This window comes from Phoxinus phoxinus, assembly GCF_949152265.1.
Source record: "Phoxinus phoxinus genome assembly, chromosome: 20".
Taxonomy (NCBI): Eukaryota; Metazoa; Chordata; class Actinopteri; order Cypriniformes; family Leuciscidae; genus Phoxinus; species Phoxinus phoxinus.
Genome location: NC_136895.1, coordinates 22,233,839 through 22,260,382, shown reverse-complemented (window position 1 = coordinate 22,260,382; position 26,544 = coordinate 22,233,839). Strand labels below are relative to the sequence as shown.

The 26,544-nt window shown below is 38.7% G+C and overlaps 2 protein-coding genes across 5 annotated transcripts; both read right to left on the bottom strand.

Annotated features, from left to right (window-relative positions):
* Nucleotides 1-4,489: 4,489 nt before the first annotated feature.
* Nucleotides 4,490-12,182, bottom strand: LOC306988483 (uncharacterized protein). Of its 4 annotated transcripts, none has more exons than XM_079593485.1 (4): nt 12,053-12,133; nt 11,144-11,303; nt 10,030-10,143; nt 4,774-6,366 (listed from the first exon to the last, which is right to left on the bottom strand). In XM_079593485.1, the coding sequence occupies exons 2-4, from the start codon at nt 11,196-11,198 to the stop codon at nt 5,006-5,008; spliced, it is 1,530 nt and encodes a 509-aa protein (XP_079449611.1). In that variant the 5' UTR covers nt 11,199-11,303; nt 12,053-12,133; the 3' UTR covers nt 4,774-5,005. The 4 variants fall into 4 exon arrangements, with proteins under 4 accessions (XP_079449612.1, XP_079449613.1, XP_079449611.1 ...); XM_079593484.1 differs by having other exon boundaries at nt 4,780-6,366; nt 11,144-11,306; nt 12,053-12,182; XM_079593486.1 differs by lacking the exon at nt 10,030-10,143 and having other exon boundaries at nt 4,490-6,366; nt 11,144-11,306; nt 12,053-12,182.
* Nucleotides 12,183-14,783: 2,601 nt separating this feature from the next.
* Nucleotides 14,784-21,761, bottom strand: LOC306988261 (uncharacterized protein). The gene is made up of 3 exons (XM_079593066.1): nt 21,442-21,761; nt 20,546-20,701; nt 14,784-16,319 (listed from the first exon to the last, which is right to left on the bottom strand). The coding sequence occupies exons 2-3, from the start codon at nt 20,598-20,600 to the stop codon at nt 15,058-15,060; spliced, it is 1,317 nt and encodes a 438-aa protein (XP_079449192.1). The 5' UTR covers nt 20,601-20,701; nt 21,442-21,761; the 3' UTR covers nt 14,784-15,057.
* Nucleotides 21,762-26,544: the final 4,783 nt, after the last annotated feature.

Genomic DNA, 26,544 nt, shown 5'->3' with positions numbered 1-26,544 from the left:
AGTTGATCTGATTTTCTTCTGTGGAGTTAAATGATTTAGTAATCTGAATGAGTCAGACGACACTGAATCAATCAGTTATTCTATTAACTTGAACAAAGGGCTCGACAGTGTGAGCATTTCACTCGCATTTGCGACCAAAAATAGATGCGTGCAAACTGTAAAATCTATTTAAGAGCACAAGTGCAAATAAAATGTCTTCAATATCTCAAATGATTTAACAAACGTCTTAATTATCATTTTAAGAGGTCTTTAATTTGTGAATGGAAAACAGCGATACAGCCTAATATGATTAATAAACTTCAAATATAAACCTCAACTTCAAAAATAACATGGATTAGAAACGCATGGCAGAACGAGCAAAGGAGACGCACTATGGCAGTACACTAGCAGTACACTTCTTCAGAGTATGAAAAACAGTAGTGCTACTTCAAATTCGACCACATCTAGCAGGTACACAAACGCACATCATAGTGAGGAGCTCGTCTAGATATTGGTTCTACTCAAAACCCTCACATGAACTGGTTTACATTATTAGATATAAAACAAAATGTTATTTATTTTTATGGGATGCATTAGAAAAAAATGGCGTCCTGCATCTCTCTTCGGCAGTATCTGGGCTCTGGATTTCACCACACTGCATCTTTCATCAATTTGATGTGTTTCGATTACAGGAAGCTGGTGATTTTAATCAGTTCTCCTGTATTAATCTGTTGCGCATCTTCAATAAACTCACCAAATGGAAGCACTCCAGGACCATGGTGAGACACCACACAAACCAAGCATTCAAACCAATAACATAAGCTGGATAGATCCATCCATTAGTGATCAATTCAATTAGTCTCTTATTTCAAGATGTTGGTGGTGTTCAAATCAACTGCCATCCTGAAGAGGGCGTTGAAGGTCAACCAGGCCATGATGCAGCTATATGTGCTCAAGCTGCTCAAAGTCTAGACAAAGTATCTGGGGCGGCAATGGAGAAAAAGCAAGTCATGTCAGAGATATACAAGAAAGTGCGCCATCGCCTCAACGACGACTGGGCATATGGAAACGTTGAGTAGAGGAAGAAACTGGACTTCTTTTTTTTTGCTTGGTCTCAGTACATTTTTATCATGTCTATATTAAGGCCCTAATACCAAAGGTATAGGTTAAAGTTAATATTGCTGGTCACTCACATTACAGAATTTGTGGTATATGCTAAAACGACCCCTCCTTGAACTGCCACCTTAACGTGGTGGAGTGGTTTGAGTACCCAAATGACCCTAGGAGCTATGTTGTCCGGGGCTATATGCCCCTGGTAGGGTCTCCCAAGGCAAACAGGTCCTAGGTGACGGGTCAGACTAAGAGTGGCTCAAAAAACCTTTTATTAGGAAAAATAAATCGAGGACCGTGACGTCGCCCGGTATGGCGCAGCCGGGGCCCCACTCTGGAGCCAGGCCCGGTGTGGGGGCTCGTATGCGAGTGCCTGGTGGCCGGGCCTCCCCCCACGGGATCCGGCCGGGCTCAGCCCGGAGGAGCGATGTAGGGCTGCCTTCCCGTGGGCTCACCACCTACAGGAGGGAGGGTAATGGGTCGGTGCTGAGAGGATCGGGCGGCAGTCGAAGGCGGGGGCATCGACAACCCAATCCCTGGACATGGAAACTAGCTCTAGGGACGTGGAATATCACCTCACGGGCGGGGAAGGAGCCTGAGATTGTGCGTGAGGTTGAGAGGTTCCAACTAGAGATAGTTGGAATCACCCCTACGCACGGTTTAGGCTCTGTAACCACACTCCTTGAGAGAGAATGGACTCTTCACCACTCTGGAGTTGCCCATGGTGAGAGGCAGCGTGCTGGTGTGGGTTTGTTTATAGCCCCCCAACTCAGCCGCCATGTGTTGGAGTTCACACCGGTGAACGAGAGGGTCGTTTCCCTGCGCCTACGGGTTGGGGATAGGTATCTCACTGTCGTGTGTGCCTACGGGCCAAACGGCAGTGCAGAGTACCCGACCTTCTTGGAGTCTCTGGGAGGGATACTGGAAAATGCTCCGACTGGAGACTCCGTCGTTCTACTGGGGGACTTCAACGCCCACGTGGGCAACGACAGTGTTACCTGAAGGGGCGTGATTGGGAGGAACGGCCCCCCTGATCTGAAATCGGGCCTGGGAGGAGTTCGGTGAGGCCATGGAAAAGGACAATCGGCTGGCCTCGAAGAGATTCTGGCAAACCGTTGTCTACAGTGGAGGTGGGCAGCTGTTGACCTCAACTGGGGATGTCGTCAGACGGTGGAAGGAGTACTTTGAGGTTCTCCTCAATCTCGCAGTTACGTCTTCCATTGAGGAAGCAGAGGCTGAGGGCTCAGAGGTGGACTCTTCCATCACCCAAGCTGAAGTCATCGAGGTAGGCAAAAAACTCCTCGGTGGCAAGGCACCGGGGGTGGATGAGATCCACCCTGAGTACCTCAAGTCTCTGGATTTTGCGGGGCTGTCTTGGCTGACACGCCTCTGCAGCATCGCGTGGCAGTTGCAGACAGTGCCTCTGGGATGGCAGACCGGGGTGGTGGTCCCTCTTTTTAAGAAGGGGGGCCGGAGGGTGTGTCCCAACTACATGGGGATCACACTTCTCAGCCTCCCTGGGAAAGTATATGCCCGGGTACTGGAGAGGAGAATACGGCCGATAGTAGAACCTCAGATTCAGGAGAAACAGTGCGGTTTTCGTCCAGGCCATGGAACACTGGACCAGCTCTATACCCTCTACAGGGTGCTGGAGGGATCATGGGAGTTTGCCCAACCAATCCACGTGTGCTTTGTGGATTTGGAGAAAGCATTCGACTGTGTCCCTCGTGGCGGCCTGTGGAGGGTGCTCCGGGAGTATGGGGTTTGGGGTCCTTTGCTAAGGGCTGTCCGATCCCTGTACGACCGAAGCAGGAGCTTGGTTTGCATTGCCGGCAGTAAATCAGACTTCTGTTGTTGGACTCCGGCAGAGCTGCCCTTTGTCGCCGGTTCTGTTCATAATTTTTATGGACAGAATTTCTAGGCGCAGCCAGGGGCCGGAGGGTGTCTGGTTTGGGAGCAACACGATTTCGTCTCTGCTCTTTGCAGATGATGTTGCCGTGTTGGCCCTTTCAGACCAGGAACTTCAGCATGCACTAGGACAGTTTGCAGCCGAGTGTGAAGCAGCTGGGATGAGAATCAGCACCTCCAAATCCGAGGCCATGGTCCTCAGTCAGAAAAAGGTGGCTTGCCTACTTCAGGTTGGTGGAGAGTTCCTGCCTCAAGTGGAGGAGTTTAAGTATCTTGGGGTTTTGTTCACGAGTGAGGGAAGGATGGAATGGGAGATTGACAGACGGATCGGAGCAGCTTCTGCAGTAATGCGGTCGATGTTTGGGTCATGACCGAAAGGACAAGATCCCGGATACAGGTGGCCGAAATGAGCTTTCTCCGCAGGGTGGCTGGGCGATCCCTTAGAGATAGGGTGAGAAGCTCGGTCACTCGGGAGGAGCTCAGAGTAGAGCCGCTGCTCCTCCACATTGAGAGGGGTCAGCTGAGATGGCTCGGGCATCTGTTCCGGATGCCTCCTGGACGCCTTCCTGGGAAGGTGTTCCGGGGCGCGTCCCACCGGGAGGAGACCCCGGGGAAGACCTAGAACACGCTGGAGAGACTATGTCTCCCGACTGGCCTGGGAACGCCTCGGTGTCCCCCCGGAAGAGCTAGAGGAAGTGGCTAGGGAGAGGGAAGTCTGGGTATCTCTGCTTAGACTGCTGCCCCCGCGACCCGATAAACAAATTAAGTGTCAATGTCATTCTAACTGAGTTCATCATCATTTAACTTGTCATTTAGTTTTTTGTTGTTTTTACATTGAACATGATTTATCACAGATTATAATTAAATACTGTTAATAGATTTATGGTGATGGTGTAGTTTACTGCGGTTAACAGAGGCCTTTACGCTGCTATATTAACAGTGAAACTCTCTAAACTAAAAGTAACTAAAATTCGATTTGCAAATGTAAATGTCAAAAGAGAAATGAAACTATACAATGGCTTCACCAGTTTGTGATCGATTCCCAATTCCCATTCTGACTGTAAAATGATCACTCCAAACACTGAAATAATCATCCACACCAAACATACAAAATAAAACACAAATTTGGTCAGGTCTTAAAGGATTAGTTCACTTTCAAATAAAGATTTCCTGATAATTTACTCACCCTCATGTCATCCAAGATGTCCATGTCTTTCTTTCTTCAGTCAAAAAGAAATTAAGTTTTTTGGGGAAAACACTCCAGGATTTTTCTCCATATAATGGACTTCAATGGCAACCAACCACTCAAATCTTCGAAGGAGGTTCAAATGTCAGTCTCAATGCAGCTTCAAAGTCTCTACACGATCCCAGTCAAGAAATAAGGGTCTTATCTAGCGAAACGATCTATCATTTTCTATATATATATATATATATATATATATATATATATAAAAAGAGATATATATTTTTTAACCACAAATGCCCGTCTTGTACCATCTCTGAGATGCGCCTCGCATTACGTCATCGTATTATATATATAATTATTTTTCTTTTTTTTAATTGACTGATCGTTTTCTGACCGATCAGAAAATGCACAAAATAGCGCAACAGTGAATTGAATACTAATATAGGATTTACTTTTAATCATTTTTATCAGTGCGATAAAACAAAGAAATGAGAGCTCGAGTGAGAGAGGGTGTAGTAACATAATACTTGTGAAGCGATAAAAAAAAAGCCAAATTGTATTCGCTATATAAGACCAGAACATTGATAATTCAACATAGCAGTAATTAAACGATTTTAATAAGAAACATTTAAAAACACTGTTCATGAAAATTATGAGAATATTACACAGGCAGCTAAAAGCACAAGGAATTTACAACAGTGTTCTCATAGAGTTTTCACAATTGATCACGGTTGTCTCTGATCACATGCACGGTTTCTCTCCAGTGTGGATCCTATTCGGTTTATTCGTGTTTCCTGACTGACTGATTCTCGTATCACAGTGTTAACACTTGTAAGTTCTCTCTACACTGTGTTTTCTTTGGTGCTGTTTCAGTTCAGCATTATTAAAAAAGGTCTTCCCACAATCTAAGCACACATGATTCTTCACACCACTGTGTCGTTTCTGGTGTGATTTTAAAGTGTCTAGCCGCGAAAAACTCTTTCCACACAAAAAGCACATGTGAGGCTTTGTATGAACTTTCAGGTGGATCTTTAGGGATGATTCTGAAAAATAAGTCTTCTCGCACAGATCACAGTAAAACGATTTGTCTCCAGAATGAAAACGCAAATGTAATTCAAGACTGAATGCACGTGTAAAACTCTTGCCACACTGATCACATGTGTGCGGCTTCTCTCCAGTGTGGATTTTCATGTGATTATTAAGGGCTCCTTTTCGTGTGAAACTATTCCCACACTGATCACACGTATGTGGTTTCTCTCCGGTGTGGATCTTCATATGTCCATTAAGGGCTCCTTTATGTGTGAAACTCTTTCCACACTGATCACACGTATGTGGTTTCTCTCCTGTGTGGATCTTCATATGTCCATTGAGCGATCCTCTATGTGTGAAACTCTTCCCACATTGATCACATGTGTACGGCTTCTCTCCAGTGTGGATCTTCATGTGTCCATTAAGGGATCCTTTATGTGTGAAACTCTTCCCACACTGATCACACGTATGTGGTTTCTCTCCAGTGTGGATCATAATGTGTTCTTTAAAGTGATATTTGCAAGCAAAACTCTTCCCACACTGATCACATGTGTGTGGCTTCTCTCCTGTGTGGATCATAACGTGTTCTTTTAAGTGATATTTGCGTGTGAAACTCTTCCCACACTGATCACATGTGTGTGGCTTCTCTCCTGTGTGGATCATAATGTGTTCTTTTAAGTGATATTTGCAAGCAAAACTCTTCCCACACTGATCACATGTGTACGGCTTCTCTCCTGTGTGGATCATAATGTGTTCTTTAAAGTGATGTTTGCGTGCAAAACTCTTCCCACACTGATCACATGTGTGTGGCTTCTCTCCAGTGTGGATCTTCATGTGTTCTTTAAAGTGATGTTTGCGTGCAAAACTCTTCCCACACTGATCACATGTGTGTGGCTTCTCTCCAGTGTGGATCTTCATGTGATTATTAAGGGTTGATTTTAGTCTGAAACTCTTCCCGCACTGATCACATGTGTGCAGTTTCTCTCCATGAACTGTCATGTGAAGTTTAAGACTTGTTTTGTTTGGGAATCTCTTTCCACACTGAGGGCAAGAAATTTTGGCTCTATTCAAAGACTTTTCACCAATTTTGACATGATGACGTTTCTCTTCTCCTTCACTCAGGTCTTCACTCTCCTCATTCTGTTCATTTAAGCCTAAAATAAATTAAAACAAAATGTTATTTTCATTAATCTATTCTTCAAACCAGTTATCCTATGTAGAGTCATGAGGGAGTTTATTTTCTGTATATCCTTAAAAATTTAAAAGGAAATGTCATTAAGTTAACACTAATGTAACAAGAACATAGACACAAATATCATGTTTCTGACTAAATCTCTTGGATATTTAATTAATGTAATGATTTTTTTTTACATTCATATACAGCTTATTCACTGTATCCCCCAGAGTTAGATAAGTCCATACTCTTTTCATCTCCGTGCATCCCGTAACTCTGTGTCTGACGCACCCACCGCTAGCCTAGCTTAGCACAAAGACTGGAGGTTAACAGCTCCAGCTAGCATACTGCTCCCAATAAGTGACAAAATAACGCCAACATTTTCCTATTTACATGTTGTGATTTGTCCGCCACACTTGATTTCCGGTTGAGAGGGTACGCTGGCACGTCTTGGCTGCCGCTCCTTTCTTCCGTTTGTTTTTATAATTTTATTGTTATTGATAAGCATTTATTAAGAGTTTTTGGAGTATACGTCACGAAGAAAGCCTATTTTATCGTGAGGAGGAATTACGCTTCACCCGTTGGATTACGATTTGTATGATGTGGAATCACGCTTCACTCTTTGGATTACTGCTTTTGTCGTTGACTGTTCTTCACTGGAATCGCCTTTTCTGCTGTCCCTCCCAGGATTTGCACAACTGTGGAGTCCCGGCTGGTGTGGACTTCCCTAACATGGCCTTAAAGTACACTGCTCGCCAACTGTCGAACCTTTAGGGTAACTTTTATCTGGCGAATGACACACACGCACTCTGTCAGGTTGGAATACTGAGACCGACGCGCTATATACATCGCTCTTCAAGACGCAGTTTTTCCTTATCTGTTGCATCCACTGTTACTTATCCTGCATTTCTCTGCAAATCTCAAACGCTGTTGTGTAGGCCTAGGGGGGTTAATTTCAAAAACCTGTCGCTTCTTAAGCGCAAGAAAGCGGCCTCTCTGGCTTCATCTGCTCCCCGTCTGTTGAATTCGGCGCTTTTCAATGCACGATTTGTCATTAACAAGGCTATGATACTATCTGACATTATTACAGAACGGAAACTGGATCTTGTGTGTTTAACAAGAAACCTGGCACAAAGAGTCCGATGGTTTTCTTTTTAATGAACTTACTCCTGCTGGATATGGATTATTTGATCTCATGCATTCCTCTGGCAGAGGTGGGGGTATTATTGTACTATATAATAACCAAATCAACATGAGTCCTGTGGTTCTTCCACAGTTTAACTCATTTGAATGTCTTGTTTTGAGTGTATCTGCCCCCACTTCTACTGCCATAGCTACAGTCTACAGGCCTCCTAACAACAATAAAGACTTTTTATCTGAATTTGCAGATATGTTGTCCTTGATATTCTTCAAATTTGAGAGAACTTTAATTTTGGGGGACTTTAACATCCATATGGACAAAAAAGATTCTACAACAACAAAAGAGTTTTTATCTTTATTGGAGTGCTTCGATCTGAACCAGCTCGTGGACTGTCCCACACATAATAAAGGCCATATTCATGACTTGGTGATTTTAAACGGCTCATTTGTGTCACAGTTGTACACCTCTGACTTAGGGCTGTCTGATCATCTGTCTATTTTTTTAAAATATGGAACTGCCTGACATAAACACTACCTGTTCTCGCATTCTTAATTATCGTAAATGGAGATCGATTGAACCCTCTGATTTCTCTGATTTTATTGGTTCCTCCTTGAGCGTGTTTTCGTCATCTGATGCACTGGAGGACAAAGTTCTCACGTTTAATTATGTTCTCTCATCTGGCCTGGACTTATTTGCTCCCTTGAAATCACGACTGGTTTCCTTTGGTCGTTCCTCTCCCTAGTATAATGAGAACCTGCATGCTATGAAGGCATCCTGTCGTTCAAGGGAGCGCAGGTGGCGCATGTCTGGCTTGACTGTCTTTCACCAGGCCTGGAAGGAACACTTACTTGAATAGAAGTCCCAAATTGCATTGGCCAGGTCTGATTATTTTGCACAGATAATTGACAACAATCAGAATAACCCAAGACAATTGTTTAATTCTATTAACAAACTACTTAAATGTAACAGTTATTCTACTGCTCCTGCTTCGACTCATCTTTGTAATAAGTTTCTTGATTTTTTTAGCTCGAAGATTGAAAACCTCCGTAAATGTATCATCTCTGCTCTGCCTTCATCTCTTTCTCACACGATCACTACTGAATTTTCCGGTACCCTTCTCTCACATTTTTCAACATTGGACTTTGATTCACTTTGTAATGAGGTTTCAAAAATGAAAGCTGCCACTTCCATTGTTGATCCTCTACCAACTTATCTGTTCCAATGTTCCATTAGTTTTGCTACCTTATGTCCTGTTGTACTGAATATTATGAATGATTCTCTGAGCACTGGTGTGGTGCCAGCAACATTTAAAACTGCTGCTTTGACTCCCGTAACAAAAAAAAAGACACAAACGTTGACAATCTAAATCATTTTCATCCCATTTCCAATCTTCCCTTTCTCGCCAAAATTTTAGAGCGAATTGTTGGTACTCAATTGCACTCCCATCTAGCTGCAAATAATCTTTATGAGCCCCTTCAATCAGGATTCCGGAAACTCCACAGCACTGAAACTGCATTAGTTAAGGTCACAAATGACTTGTTAATTGCTTCTGATTCTGGCTGTCTCTCGATTCTAATTCTTCTTGATCTTAGTGCCGCTTTCGACACTGTTGATCATAATGTTTTACTGATTCGGTTAGAATCTGTTTGTGGTGTCTCTGATACTGCACTCAGCTGGTTAAAGTCCTATTTTTCTGATAGAAAGCAGTTTGTTGCTATGAGTGGTTGCAGGTCTACTATATTGGTATAGTGCAATCTGGTGTTCCTCAAGGTTCTATCTTGGACCGTATACTTGCCTTTATCCTCTGCGGGTCAACTTTTAAGATCACTTGGTCTTAGTTTTCACTTTTATGCAGATGACACAGGTTTATATACATTCAAAACCTGATGTTAACGTGGCTGTGTCCTATATTTCTGTATGCACTTCTGAGATAATAAAAAATGGATGTCCAGTAACTTTCTTTGTCTGAACAGTGACAAGACCAAATTAATGCTCGTTGGTTCACCCCACCAGCTACGTAAGGCTGGGTCTCCAACTTTAAGTGTAGAAGGTTCTACACTTCAATTTCAAACAAAATGAAACATTTTAATATATGAATATTTGAATATTTGATAGTAACCTTACATTTGTTCACTATGTTCAGAGAACTCAATAAACTGTCAAGACATCATTTTTTCATCTAAAAAATATTGCCAAATTGCGTTCCATGTTGTCACTCCCTGTGGCTGAAAAGCTAATTAACATCTTTGTATTTTCTCGAATTGATTACTGTAATGCTTGGCCTGGGTCTCAAAAGCTACCCTTAACAAACTACAGTTGGTACAGAGTGCTGCCGCTCGAATTCTGTCTGGAAACAGGACAAGGGATCACATTACTCCTGTACTTGAATCCTTATGGCTCCCTGTCAGATTTCACATTGATTTAAAAATGTAATGCTTATTTATAAGGCTTTGCATGGACTGACACCTCTTTATATCACTGAACTTTTAACCCCTTACACACCTGTACGTGATCTTCGCTCCTCGGATGGCCTTTTAATTGTCCCTAATACTAGACTTAAATCCATGGGTGATAGGGCCTTTTCGGCGAATGCTCCAAAACTTTGGAATTCCCTGCCTGTGGAGATTAGGCAAGCTGAATCACTTAGTGTTTTTAAATCATCCTTGAAAACATATTTGTTTAGGGTAGCTTTTATATAATGTTATAGAATTCTTTAAAATTGCCGTATTATTGTTATTTATCGTACATTTCATTGTTTAAAATTTTTGTATTTTATCAGGTTTTTTCTGTTATTAATGTATTCATATTTGTCAGTTTTTTTACTTGTATGTTTTATGTTTTTGTGAAGCGCTTTGAGATGCTCTTTAGCGCTATATAAAATAAAGATTATTATTATTATTATAGTCACAGCCTGTATAAATAACAAGGTCACATGAGACACAGCCATCTTTTAACCGTATACTTACTGGGAACTATACTCCGCAGAAGTAGCAGTGCTTCGCCTTCTGAGAATATAGTTCCCAGTATGTATACGGTCAGACGATGGCTGTGTCTCATGTGACCTTGTTATTTTCACACACTGTGACTATACAAATCACAACATGTAAATAGGAAAATGGCGTTATTTTGTCACTTATTAAGAGCTGTATGCTAGCTGGAGCCGTTTACCTCCAGTCTTTGTGCTAAGCTAGTCTAGCGGTGGGTGCGTCAGACAGAGTTACGGCACACACGGAGATGAAAAGGGTATGGACTTATCTAACTCTGGGGGATACGGTGAATAAGCTAAAGTATCGGTGTGTTCCTTTAAATTATCCTATTATAAGCATTAGCCAATTGAATCCAGTCACAGCTTTTACACAAACTGTAGAAGTGTATCAGTAACTTGTTTAATTTATAACTTTTTATTTATTATTTATTTTAAACTTTATTTAGTAACTTTATCGGGGAAAAAAAATAAAAAAAGATAGAAAATAATATTTTAGTTTCAGGCTCCAGTGTCCTGTATATTATTTGATACTTTAAACATGTTATTTCACAGCTCTTTTAGTTCAGTAAATTCAGTTTTATTAATTTAATATTCATTTATCATTAATGAATAAAAAGAATAAACACCAACCTCTTTGTTCTTCAGTATCTTCATCTTCCATTCTGCAGGGCTCTGGATCACTCATGTTCTCAATGTTCAACTGTCTTCTTCACTTGATGGGAATATTCCAGCATTTATAGGTGTACTACATGTGGGAGGAGCTTCAAGCTCTGTGGCAGGAACAGCAGATCTGCTAAAATAAAATATAATCAGTTAGCAAACTGATGTTTTCATTATTGCACATATTTTAATCATTCAATGTTTTGTTTACATTTCCATAGATGGATAAAGTAACAAATAAAGTAATTTTATCTATCATATGAACAAATGACAAAGAAATAGAAAAAAATGTAAATAAATAGGGCCTAACATAATCAACATATTCCATTTTCAAATATAAAAATATATCAATAATAGGCTACATAAAAATAAAACAGAAGGATAAATACATTTGTAAGCAACAAATAACACGCCAATTCAGTTCAACTTTTTTAGTTTTTGTTTGTTGGTTTTTAGATTTGTTTTGTTTTTGCATGAAAGATGGTTTATCACAGAGTGAAAATGAAATTATTTTTTAAAGAGATAGTCGATGAAATTAGCTTTAAAGTGGCAGTTTACATAGGATTGAAGACATCAGCATAATGAATGAGGTGGAAAAAACAGGAACTATTGACATAAAATCAGCTGTTCAGAAACTAGCCTTACACGATCAACAGCACAGATCTGACTTTATGTAAGTGGTTTTGGCATAAAAAGATGATTTGAGTCATATTTTTTTTAAGTATACAAAACTACTAAACGAATACTAAAATGACACTAAATGAATATTCAGCTTGCAAACATCAGAAACGACGCAATGAAAACAATGCAGAAATGACCGTGTTAATAACCGTGTTTTTTTTATGGTAAATACGAAACTCTGTAAACTGCACAACTCACCTCAGAAGATTCGTGAGTCGCTGAATCAGACAAAAACAATAACACAAAAAAAGAAACAGTAGCCTAATGACTGCACGCTGAGCAGAGCTCTGTGAGTGTAGAAAAAAAGTTAGTTTCGCCAGGTGTCGGTGATGACGTGACGTCACAACACATTAATGATCTTCAGCAACAGAGGAACTTGATTACCAGTGTTGCCAGATTGGGCGGTTTTGAATTTGATTGTGCGGAAAGGGTTTGGCCATGTGGACAAAATTTGGGCTGGTTTGGGGTCAGTTCGGCGGTTTTCAAACATCTACATTTTAAAGTAAAATTGGTTAAAAAAACTGTAAATTTCATATTTCCTCTATATCTGTTTTCTCCACTGTGAATTTATATTGCCATTATTTCAGATGTCATCCAGCAACACGGTTTATAAACCACCACACATCTTCAGACTGCTTTTGAAGCTCTTCGGCACTATGGACAATGATAAAGCTCGGGACACGGAGGGTGAAAATGAGAGAATCCAGAAGATTGGATGAGATAACAAAACAAAAACACTTTGAAAAAGCCTGTTGGAGCAGATGCTATTCAAAGATTCACATTTTTCAATTTTTGTAAACCAAATACTGATCCTGTAGAAGTTTGCACGACTTAATGAGAGAGCAACATATATGTTAAGTTCATTATATTGAATAACAATAATGCTTAATCACAACAATTGCCATGCTATTTGCTGTATTATGTTTTTTCGAACATGACTGTGTGTGTTGTATGTAAATGATCTGAAATCAGTTTTATAGGGCACACTAGATGTGGCATTTAACATCCAAAGTGGTGGAATGGGGGATTAAGTGTTACTGTGACAGTAATTGGTGTGGTTCTAATGGACCACAAGTGAGGACACCATTGATGGTCATGTAGAAACTGCTTTCTTCCACCAACTCATGAACCATTTTATTTTCAGTACATCCAAAATTAGTTATTTTATCTTCATGGCATTTAGGGTGAGATGGTTGTGTTAGGGGGTAACCGTTTTTGGACTCAAGGACTCATACAGGAGTTTGTAGGACGCCCCGCTTACAATTACAAAGATAACAGCAGTTATACCAAGGTCTAAGCTACGTCCTTGCTTCAGGTTGCAGTTTCTGATTGGCTAAGAATAGATAAACATAATTTTCCACACATATACAGATAGACGGAAGCATATCTCCATCGATTATGCAGCTGACACTCGGACCCTGACGTTAGGCACGTCGTGACCTTCCAGGTCGCAGAATTGGGTTGCTGGGCACCAGCATGTCCCGAACAACAACTCAGACAATCTCCAATAATGCCAGTGGTTCCTTAACCTGTAACCAAAAAGACTATAACACACACACCGACACACAGCTTCTTCAATGTTGGATTTGGCCAGGTAAGGCTCTAACTATAAACAGAAGAGTCGTCTCGCGGTCAGGTCTTAACATCATAATGCATTTAACATTAGTTCCTTATATATAACCTGCAGTGCTAAATGTATTCCAGTCAGAAAATGCACAAAATAGCACAATATTGAATTAAGTACTATTATAGACTTTATGTAGCCCCACCCCTTTTTATTGCTGGGCTCGTTGTCTTTTGTCTTCCGGTCTGTATTTTCACAGTGATCTTGCGTATTCATGAATGAACAGCTCGTTTTAAAATCTTCCCGGTCTACTGACATTTGTTAAGACATCTGCTTTAAACATTACAATCACTAACGAATAACTTTCGTTAACTTTACATTAAGTAAATCCACTTCAAAAGCTAATTACTCCTGGACAGCAATGCCATAGATATATACTGTACTTACTGTGTGTATTGAGTACTGTACTTTACTGTACACTTTTTGAGTATCTGTACTTTACTTGAGTATTATTTTTTCTGGAAACTTTTACTTTAACTTCACTACATTTGAAAGACAAATATCGTACTTTTTACTCCACTACATTTCTGTCAAGGGCCTTGAGTAGAAAGTAGTAACGTCAGGGATGATTTGGGTTGCATTTTGGTTGGAAATTAAAGTCTGGTTGACGTCAGAACTCGACTGATGTTGGTTTCTGACATCAACACGATTTTCAACCACAATACAACGTCAATCTGACATTGGATTCTGACATCAACATGATTTTAATTTTCAATGTTGGGTTTGGACTTCTAAATGTGACTTTTGTCATTGTTTTGGAGGACACTAGCTTATAGATAACAAGGCTAACATATTCATACTAAACACCAAAAAACTGGGAACAGCCATTTGGGTGTCCGAAACCATTGTGGACGTTATTGAGTACACTTATTCAATCCCACTACTGGAACTGTGTTATAGAAATACATGTGATATTGATATGAGGGTAGGCAGGCATAGATTCAGAGGCATAAGGCACTGTAAGTATTACATGCAACAATGCAACAATAATAAAACAATGCATTGACATTAACTTTTTACTTTTGATACTTAAGTACTTTTAAAAACGAGTACTTCTGTACTTTTACTTAAGTAAAAATGGGTCTTTACAACTTTTACTTGTAACGGAGTAATATTTGACCAGTAGTATCTGTACTTTTACTTAAGTAAGGAAGTTGTGTACTTTGTCCACCTCTGCATATAGAAATTACATTCGTTTTTTCTGTAGCATTTACTTTACCACAAAATAATTTTTATCAGTGGATAAAACAAAGAAATGACGGCTCGAGTGAGTGAGGGTGTAAGTAGTAACATAATACTCTTGAGGCGATCAAAAAAAACATACCAAATTTTATTCGCTAAGACTAAAACATTAAAAAGTCAACATAACAGTTATTAAAAGATTTTAATAAAAAATGAACACTGTTCATTAAAATTATGAGAATATTACCCAAAAGCTAAAAGCACAAATAATTTAAACAACAGTGTTCTCATAGTGTTTTCACAAATGATCACGGTTGTCTCTTTCGAATACCCAGGTACTCGTGGCCGTATGTGATCATTAAGGGCTTCTTTTCATGTGAAACTCTTCCCGCACTGATCACATGCACGGCTTCTCTCCAGTGTGGATCCTATTCAGTTTTTTCAGGTTTGAATCTCTTGTCACATTGTCACACAGTTTTCCTGCAGTGTGAATTCTCTTGTGCTGCTTCAGTTCAGCACCTCTAATAAAGGTCTTCCCACAATCAAAGCACATATAATTCTTCACACCGCTGTGTATTTTCTGGTGGGATTCTAAAGCACTCAGCCGACTAAAACTCTTCCCACACAAAGAACACATGTGAGGTTTCTCCTTTGTGTGAACTTTCAGGTGGACCTTTAGGGATGATGCTGTAAAATACATTTTCTCGCACTGATCACAGTAATATCTGTCTCCAGAATGAAAACGTAGATGTGATTTAAGACTGAATGCATGTGAAAAACTCTTCCCACACTGATCACATGTGTGCGGCTTCTCTCCAGTGTGGATCTTCATGTGATTATTAAGGGTTCTTTTTTGTGCAAACCTCTTCCCACACTGATCACATGTGTGCGGCTTCTCGCCAGTGTGGATTTTCGTGTGATCATTAAGGGTTCTTTTTTGTGCAAAACTCTTCCCACACTGATCACATGTGAACGGCTTCTCTTCAGTGTGGATCTTCATGTGTTCATTAAGGTGTCCTTTTTGTGCAAAACTCTTCCCACACTGATCACATGTGTGCGGCTTCTCTCCAGTGTGGATCTTCATGTGATCATTAAAGTGATGTTTTTGTGTAAAACTCTTCCCGCACTGATCACATGTGTGCGGCTTCTCTCCAGTGTGGATCTTCATGTGTACATTAAGGGTTTTTTTTTGTCTGAAACTCTTCCCGCACTGATCACATGTGTGCGGCTTCTCTCCAGTGTGGATCGTCATGTGTTCATTAAGGTGATTTTTTAGTCTGAAACTCTTCCCGCACTGATCACATGTGTGCGGCTTCTCGCCCGTATGGATATTCATGTGTTCATTAAGGTTTTTTTTTTGTCTGAAACTCTTCCCGCACTGATCACATGTGTGCGGCTTCTCTCCAGTGTGGATATTCAGGTGTTCATTAAGGTGATGTTTTCGTCTGAAACTCTTCCCGCACTGATCACATGTGTGCGGCTTCTCTCCACTATGAACTGTCATGTGAAGTTTAAGACTTGTTTTGTGTAGGAATCTCTTTCCACACTGAGGGCAAGAATTTTTGGCTCTGTTCAAAGATTTTTCTCCAGTTTTGACATTATGATGTTTCTCATCTCCTTCACTCAGTTCTTCACTCTCATCATTCTGTTCAATTAAGCCTAAAATTAATTAAAACAAAGTTTTATTTGCATTCATCTGTTCTCCAAACCAGTTAGTATGTAGAGTCGCGAGGGAGTTTATTTTCTGTGTATCCTTAACATTTTTTTGTTTTAAATTATCATTTTAAAAATTTAAAATATATCATAAAGTTAACACTAATGTAACACCAGAACATAATCTAAGGGCAAAGTCTTTCATTTCTGTTAGTATTTTGGACAGTCTGTTTTGGGATAGTTTTAATATATTGCACAGAAAAAAATATTTTGGCTGCTTGTTAAAAATTGCTTCATTAAAATGAGCTTAAAGGGTAAGTTCGGTATTTTACACTTAAAGCCCTGTTTACAGATCGTATCTGATGAAATAGAACGGTTAAGATAAAAATTTGGACACATGCTGCTGTCCCGAGAATTTTAGGTTTAGTTCGCTTCCCCCCCCCACCCCCACAATGGTTGTCTATGTGCACTGGAAGATTCCTTCCTAAAACACATTAAACTTTCGTTTACAAAGACGTGAAACTCACCGAGTGGTCAGGGGTGTTCACTGGTATGTGCACTCAAAAATAGCTGAAAAAGATGCATTCCAACAGGAGTTATCTTAGTTTTTGTCCAACTCCATTAAGTTGTATTGGATTTGCTGTGTGAGGTAACGTTACGGTATTACTCCGCCGCGGGAAACGGAAATGGGGTTGTTTGTATGCTTTTTGTAGTCTTATGCAGTCGCGGACGCGGTATCGTAGGCTAGCTATCTAAACATTTTTACAAGATCGAAGCTATCTGTGTCAACTTAGAAATGGATTCCGAGACATTTATATGGGAGGATGACGGTTTTGAGATCGATTTTGATGGACAGGGATACAGGTTTGAGCCTGAATATTCAGAGGAGGAATTTCTGCAAAGAAAGGCAGAGTTTGAACGGCAGTTGACAACGGAGTCCAGTGTTACGCCTGTTGCCGAAGCTGCTGCTGTCTCAAGGCTTACAGGCACTTGGTGGTGTTCCTTTTGCCACAAATCTTCCCGCAATTCGGAACTGCACAAATTCGCCACATTATTAGCTGTCTGTTTGTAATGCTTTCAATGAAGACAGCGATCTTCTGCTTCTTCTGTGTATATGCCCGTGGTTTGCTTGCAATTGGCAAAGGTGCATTATCGCCACCAACTGGGCTGGCTCTCAACGGAAGAATCACGGGTGTGACGCGTTTGGCAAAATAGGTCCACAAAAGCTAAATAAACCTAAAATTCTCAGGACAGCAGCATGTGTCCAAATTTTTATCTTAACCGTTCTATTTCATCAGATACGATCTGTAAACAGGGCTTTAAGTGTAAAATACCGAACTTGTCCTTTAAGCAACACAATTGCTATACATGTTGTCCAAACTTAATTTGATTGTTTTCAATCTGCTTAAACATATGTACAATTTAAGTTTACTTAATCCATTTGTGCTGGATTACATGAATGATTTGTGTTGCATTAAATGAAACTGCTTAGTTCCCAGCATGCTTTGCATATAGCTGAATTATATAAATTCATTTTAACATAAATGTTAAAATTAAGTGTTATTTTATGTGTTTTTGAGAAAATTAGAAAAGAAGAAGACTTGATAGTGTGTAATTGTGTTTAATGTTAAATTACATTGGAATTATTAGAACCATTTAAATTACAGTTATCATTGTGGAGAAGAGTGGAGCATTTGGTTAGGATGTGGACTGATTCGAATAAGTGTAACTCTTGTGGCTGAAGGAGTATATAAATCTCAACATTTAAGACATTAGTGTTCTCTTATTAGTTAATAGCTAGCTATAGTCTAGATTAAGTTCAATTGAGAAATCATGTAAATCCATCACACTTTATTTTTCAGTGCGGTTTTAAATAAACTATTGCATGTTCACTAAACTTAACCGACTTAAGTTACCGGTACAGGGAAGCAATTTCATTGATTTGTTTGGACATTACTATTTCACATAGATTTTTTCTCATTCAGTTGTGTTGTCACAACACAAGGAGCTTACATAGATTACATTTTTGTTATTAATTAGGCCTATCCCATTATAAGCATTAGCCCACTGATTCTTGAGAGTCGGGACAAAACACGTTTTAAAAAACTTTTTTTTTAAATACACACTATATCAATTAGAGTTATACGTTTCTGCAGAGAAAGGTCTTGGCTATTTAACCATGTAAAGGAACAGGTTCTAAATAAAAACACATTTTAAACAAATTTACATGTTTCCCTTCAGAACTGGATTTGTGTCAACTCCGTCAGACACACTAAAAAGTAAACAATTTAAATTCTTCCAATCCAACAAGAATCTAAAGTTATGAAGTATATTGTAATAGTGTTTAGTTACTCTGATATGTAAACAAAATACAATATATAAACTTAAGTTGTGATTTCACACTATTCTGAAAACTCAGATTTCTAAATATTTGCATTTTCAAACTTTGATTTTAATTTCAATATTGTAAAAACAAATTCCTTAAATAAATAAAACCTAAGAGGATGTAGATCAGATGGTCCTTTATTACAAAAACAACACCAACTGAAGGAAGAATATTTTTTTCCCAAAAAAATTAACAAAAACATACATCCAAACGTCGAAGATCTGACGGTGTTGACGAAAAACTGACGGTGTTGACGAAAAACTGACGGTGTTGACACAAAATGTGTGCATTGCTGATTATTGAACAGATGTGCTCTTTAAACACTACTACTAAAACTACTCCTTGTTATTAGAGTATTGAATTACTGTAAAGCAAACTATAATAAACATATTGCACATACACCGTTTCCAACTATTTTAAATTAAACCGTTTCCAACTATAAAAAACAAAAAAAAAACAATAAGGGAAACCAGGGGCTACCCTCTGCCGTGATAATTTTTTTTGGCCATATCGCCCAGCCCTACACTGGCTTCTCATTTGTCTATCTGTCTCTATATATATAAATATATATATATATATTAAAGTGCTCCACTTTAAAGACCACGGCCTGCCCATTCTCTACAAGTCAGATGCGTATGGTTAAATAATGTAATGCATGCTATGTATGTGCATTTATGTGTAAATAAAACCCTGAAATAACAGTTTAACCCTTCACTATATTCCCAAATAATATTATATTCGCACATTAAGAGGTTATTGGTGGATTTGTCAACTCCGTCATCGTACAGGTCAACTCCGTCAGACACAGAACCTGACGGAGTTGACGTCTGACGGAGTTGACGTAAGGGCATGTATTTTCCACCAAAACATGTATTGTACACTGCAGCTAGGTAGTTTTTCCTCAGTTGCTAGCTGTCCCAATAACCTCACTAAAATGCTTAAATTCAATCCACTATGGTTAAAAAAAAGTATCTTAACAGAACGATGGTATTGACATGGAGCAGCTGTGACCATAGGAATATTGACATTGTTTGTCTAAAATATAAAAAAATGTAAAACGTACTAGAGCATGTGTGGTATTGCTGCATTCACCACAGGCAGGGAGATGAAAAGGGGTCCTCAGGGATATAGCTGACCGTGCTATTTCCTGATTTAAAGAGCTTTATGAAAATATCTGACGGAGTTGACAGAAACTGAGGACACAACTTTAATAGGCAGATTTCTATGGAAAATATTGTTTGATGTTCACTTCATGCATTGTTTTTTATATGTATACCCCTTATTTTGTATTTGATATATATGTTTTCACAATTGTAGAGCTTTTTTAAAGTTTTTTGGGATGGTTAATGTTGTGACCTCTTGCTGAGGACAAGTGCAATAACATGGACCTTCTACATGGACCTGTAGAAAACCTTCAAATTTTCCCCAAAAAGATAAAAAGTTTATTCTAAAAATCAGATAGGTATATACAAATCCTTTAGATTTAACTTTGTAAGTATGCCAATCATGATGAATTTCTTAATTTTTGCTATAAATTAGACTTTTCTATGTGGGACATGTTTTGTCCCGACTCTCAAGAATCAGTGAGCCAATTTAAGCCAGTCACAGCTTTTACACAAACTGGATAAGTGTATCAGTAACTTGTTTAATTTACGACATTTAGAACATTATTTAGTTTGTTGGGAAAAAAAGATAGAAAAGAACGTTTCAGTTTCAGGCTCCAGTGTCTTGTATATTATTTGATACTTTAACCATGTTATTGCACAGCTCTTTTAGTTCAGTAAATTCAGTTTTATTAATGTAATATTCATTATTCATTAATGACGAATCAAGAATAAACTCCAACCTCTTTGTTCTTCAGTATCTTCATCTTCCATTCTGCAGGGCTCTGGATCACTCATGTTCTCTATGTTCAACTGTCTTCTTCACTTGATGGGAATATTCCAGCATTTATAGGTGAACTGCTGTCGGAGGAGCTTCACATTCTGTAACAGCAGATCAGCTAAAACAAAAAATAACCAGTTATTGCACATATTTTAATCATTCAATGATTTGTTTGCATTTTCATATATAGATAAAGTTACAAATAAAGTTATTTTATCTGTCATATTAAATGGACAATGAAATAGAAAATTGGACATAAATAGGCCTACCATAATTGAAATATGTCATTTTCAAATATAAAAATATAGCCTACCAATAATACATTAAAATAAAACAGATGGATAAATAAAGTTGTAAGCAACAAATAACAAGCCAATTCAGTTCAACTTCATTTATAGCTTAGTTTTTAGATTTGTGTTGTTTTTGCATGAAAGTTTATCACAGACTGAAATGAAATGATGAGATGGCTATCTTGTCGATTACAAAAGTGATATGGTGTAGTTTTTGTCAGTACTGAAATGAGCTTTAAGTGGCAGTTTTCATGTGATTTAAGACATCAACATAATGAACGAGGTGAAAAACATGACAACAAGAAATCAGCAGCTCTGTTAATAGTGACACTCCTAAAACAAGCCAAACACGACGAGATCTGCTTTATTTTCTAGGCCTATTTAGGTAACCGATTATTTGAATCATATTTTTAAAGTATACAAAACTACTAAATGCAAACCTGCCACTAAATGATTATTTAGCTTGCAACATCAGAAACGACGCAATGAAAACAATGCAGAAATGACCCGTGAGTAGCCTGTGTGTTTTATGGTAAATGTACGAATCTCTGTAAACTGCGCAACTCACCTCAGAAGACTCGCTGAATCATAACGACAAAAACAATAACACAACAACAAAATAAACAGTAATGGTTGCACGCTGAGCAGAGCTTTTCGAATGTGTGTAGAAAAAAGTTGGTTTCGCCAGGTGTCGGTGATGACGTCACAACACATTAATGATCTTCAGCAACCGAGGAACTCCTTACAAGAGAAGCGATTACTGGCTATGGCCTTTATTGAACCATACGTGAATTTATTAAGATCACAGAAGAGGTTTGACTGAAGATATTTAGAATAGTAGGACAATGCAATTTCTTTATTAAAATATTCACTTGCCACGCTGTTCAAGCGCATGCGCTGTTTGGTCCATCATTTAACGCATACTGGGGTCTGAGCTCAGTTTAATCTGCTGGTAGGTGTATAAAGGCCATTTTAATGAGGAAAAACAGGGTGTAACGAAGCATCTATCAGAACGATTTTATCTTTTCTGCCCCTGTCTCCTCTAGACAGCAATTTATCAATGTAAACTTCATGCATATTTTTCTCAACATGCCATTTGAACTGATAAATAAATATAAAGGCAGGCAACCATATGAGATGTCTGTCCTATAAGTGTTGCAGCCTATAAGATGACCTGTTTTGAACTATTTGATATGATGGTGAACACATACATAATTATGAAGCCAATTGAACATTATTATAAGACCTATTTGGCTTTTAACCACATGCGTTCAAGAAAGTAAAACGTGCTTTTACTGCCACTCAAAGGACAAAACAGAGTGTTCATTTGAAGAGACAATTTCATAGTTTCTCTACATCTGTTTTCTCCACTGTGAGTTTATATATGTCAGATGTCCTCCAGCAGCACATGAATATTATAAACCAGTTTATAAACCACCTAACAACTTCAGACTGCTTTTGAAGCTCTTCGGCACTATATGCTCGGGACACGGAGGGTGAAAATGAGATAATGCAGAAGATTGGATGAGGTAACAAAACAAAAACACTTTGAAAAAGCCTGTTGGAGCAGATGCTATTCAAAGATTCTCATTTTTTATTTTTTGTGAACCAAAAACTGATCCTGTAGAAGTTTGCAAGACTTAATGAGAGACAGATTATGTTAAGTTCATTTATATTGAATCACAATAATGCTTAATCACACCATTTGCTATCCTATTTGCTGTATTATGGTTTTTTCAAACATGATTGTGTGTGTTTTATGGAAATGATCTGAAATCAGTGTTTATCTAACAGGACAGTCCTCACTCTAATAAATAAATAAACTGGCATTAAACACAGTAAAAACTAACTGCATGATTTTAGATTCAAATTATAACATTAATCAAAATCCTGTAATTAATATTAAAATTAATAACGTAATTATTGAACAGGTGCATGAGACTAGACTGCTGGGTGTAATAGTTGACTCTAGATTATCATGGAAAAAACATATTAATAATATTATTGCAAAAATGGGAAGAGGTATATCTATTATGAGAAGACATGCACATTTTTTGACTACAAATATTATGAATTATGCGATGAAAGCACTAACATTGACATACCTCGACTATTGCCCAGCAGTTTGGTCGAATGCCACTGGTGAATATATTAATAAATTACAACTTATACAGAATAGAGCAGCTCGTGTAGTACTTAGGTGCAGCTATAGGAGAAATATTATATTAATGCACAAAGATCTTAATTGGTTGTTGGTCGAAGATAGACTGTTGTATTCACTGTTAATTTTCATAAGAAACATTTCCATCTCAAAATTGCCTTCTGTTTTGTTCAAGCATCTTTCTTTTAGTGTAGACAATCATCAGTACAGTACCAGACATGCAACTAAAGGCAACTTCACCTTACCCATAGCAAGAACAAATGCCATAAAAAACACTGTTATGTTCAGAGGTATGAAGGAATGGAATAAACTGCCGAGACATGTCATGCTTACTAACAATGCTAATAAATTTAAATTAAATGTAAAACAGCATCTATCAAAATAATACATCTGACTGTTTATATTTATTTATTTATAGATGTGTGTGAATATGTATGTACATGCACATGTGTAGAATGTGTTTTTATGTGTGTATATCTCATGCCCGTATGAGGGTACATATGTACGTTGATATGTGTGTACATGTGTATATGTATGTGTGTATGTGTTTGTGGATTTACTTTTTATTTTTTCTGTACATATTTTTCAGGACCCCAGGAAGAATAGCTGCAGCACGGCTGTAGCTAATGGGGATCATTTCAATAAAAACTAAAACTCTCTGTGTGCTGTAGTGTGGCATTTAACATCCTTTACATCACTATAGAAGAAGAGTTTAGTCATATAGTGCACATGGTGGACAAAAGTGGTGTAATGGTGGATTAAGTCTTACTGTGACAGTAATTGGTGTGGATTTAATGGGCCACAAGTGAGGACATCATTCTTGTGAGGTCTTGTAGAAACTGTTTTCTTCCACCAACTCATGAGCCATTTGTTTTTAGTTATTTTATCTTCATGGCATTTAGGGTGAGTGGTTGCCACTGATCACTCAACATATATATATATATACATATATATACATATATATATATATATATATATATATATATATATATATATATATATATATATATATATATATATATATATATATATATATATATATATATATATACATATACAAGACAAACAACAAGCATAAAACAACTTGTGCCTTAAAAAAAGTTGTCCCCAGAAAAAAAAAGTGCCTTAAAAAAATTAACACTTTTTTTTAACCCACTGAATTCTCAGAGATTTCATGTTTAAAGTGATATGGTTGGAACAACCTCAGCAGCTTTGATCTTGAGAAACAAAACAAAAGTGAGTTAACATCTGTCTCCACATCCCAATGAGTGAATGTATGCGTCACGGGTGGTTGCTGGCAGACAGATGATGAAGACGTATTTCAATTCAAAAGGTTTATTCTCTAAAGGTCTATCAGAAAGGCAAACGGATAGCAACATACTTAGCATAGACAATACCAGATACTGAACTGAAACAGAACATATATACAGGTGTTATTCTAGGTTCGATATCCACGATTACAGTAAAGAAACGACTGCATTAAGGGACAGTCTAATTAACTCTGATCCTATACTCTTTTTTTTTTCTGAACGCAATATTGTGAACACTTTTAAACCTAGCAAGGCTTGTTCAAGCCCTGGCCCCGACAACATTAGTAGCCGCTTGCTGACCCTTTGTGCGGATCAATTAGGTTTCATCTTTTATTATATTTTGAACTTGTATTTGTACCAACACAGAGTACCAAAATTATGGAAACAATCTATAATTATTCCCATTGCAAAAAAGCAACCACCAAAAATGTTTAATGACTACAGACCAGTGGCTCTAACTTCATTAGTTATGAAGTCCTTTGAAAAAATTATAAAGAAAGAAGCCAATAGGGGGGTGCAGGACGCTACCATAACTCTGCTAAACCTCTTATACAAGCACTTAGACAGAGGGTAACAAAAACCATGTCAGACTGCTGTTTGTGGATTTCGCATCTGCCTTTAACACCATCCAGCCCCATTTACTGTATGGCAGAAGCTCATAGAAAACTTCGGGTTGGACTGTAACTTGGTAGGCTGGATTTTGGAATTTCTCACTAACAGGACCGGCTCCCCTCAAGGCTGTGTTCTCTCTCCTCTTCTATACATTATGTACACTAACTGACCAATAATTATATCGTAAAGTTTGCAGATGACACAGTCATAGTAAGTCTAATGGATAACACTGAAACATCTCACGGCCCTGTAATACCATATTTTTTAAACTGGTGCAAAGAAGCTTTTTTAAACTTATGTTACAAAGACAAAGGACATGTGCATTGATTTTAGACGTCACCATCTAACTCCTGAAAAGACGATTTTAGATGGAAAAGAGGTTGAAATTGTTGAGTCGTACAAGTATCTGGGAATCATTATTGATAACAAGTTGACCTTTGATCTAAACACAGACATGCTGAGTAAGAAAAGTCAAAAACGTCTCTTCTGTCTCAGAAAGCAAGCTAAGTTTCAAGTGGACAGATCCCTGATGTCATGTACTTAATCTATGGTACGGTGTTGCCTCCAGGCAACATAGTCTATTTTAGCTTTTTTATAATAAAAACTTAATAAAATTTAATTGGTCAATGCTCTCTAAGGGGAGGGGAACTCAAATACTAACCAATGAAAATGCAAAAGAGTGGCCACATGACCCACAGGGGTCCATTTTGGCCCCTCTTTCAGCACACGTGCACATGTCACATGGGTCCATATTTTCTCCACTGAAAAGGGCATTTTTCACTAATTTCTGTCCAGATAATCAGTTACAAAAAAATCAGTCACCTTCATTGGTAAGTAAAGAAGTATTTTCAAAAACTTTACATTATTATATATCATGACATGTTTCATAGGAAATTACATAAAACTGCATGTTGCCTCGAGGCAACATTGTACCATAATGGAATCACATAAGGCCATACCAGGCATACTAGGTTTGAACACAAGTATATTTTATTAGTAAGGAAAGAAGTTTGAATTATCTAAATGTATTTGCATTTTTGTAAAACTGTAAACTCAGCATGGTTCGACGGGACATTTGGCCACTATAGTGGGAAATCGGACAAATAGTGGGTTCGTGGGATAGGGGCGTGGCTTGTGAGTGGTCAGTGGGGCCCGACGGGTCATTTGGCCACTATAGTGGGTAATCAGACAAATAGTGGGTTCGTGGGACGGGGGTGTGGCTTGGGACCGGTCAGGGGGGTCAACAGGGACATTTGGCCACTATAGTGGGCAATCGGACAAATGGTGGGTTCGTGGGACGGGGGTGTGGCTTGGGACCGGTCAGGGGGGTCAACAGGGACATTTGGCCACTATAGTGGGCAATCGGACAAATGGTGGGTTCGTGGGACGGGGGTGTGGCTTGGGACCGGTCAGGGGGGTCAACAGGGACATTTGGCCACTATAGTAGGCAATCAGACAAATGGTGGGTTCGTGGGACGGGGGTGTGGCTTGGGACCGGTCAGGGGGGTCAACAGGGACATTTGGCCACTATAGTGGGCAATCGGACAAATGGTGGGTTCGTGGGACGGGCGCGTGGCTTGGGACCGGT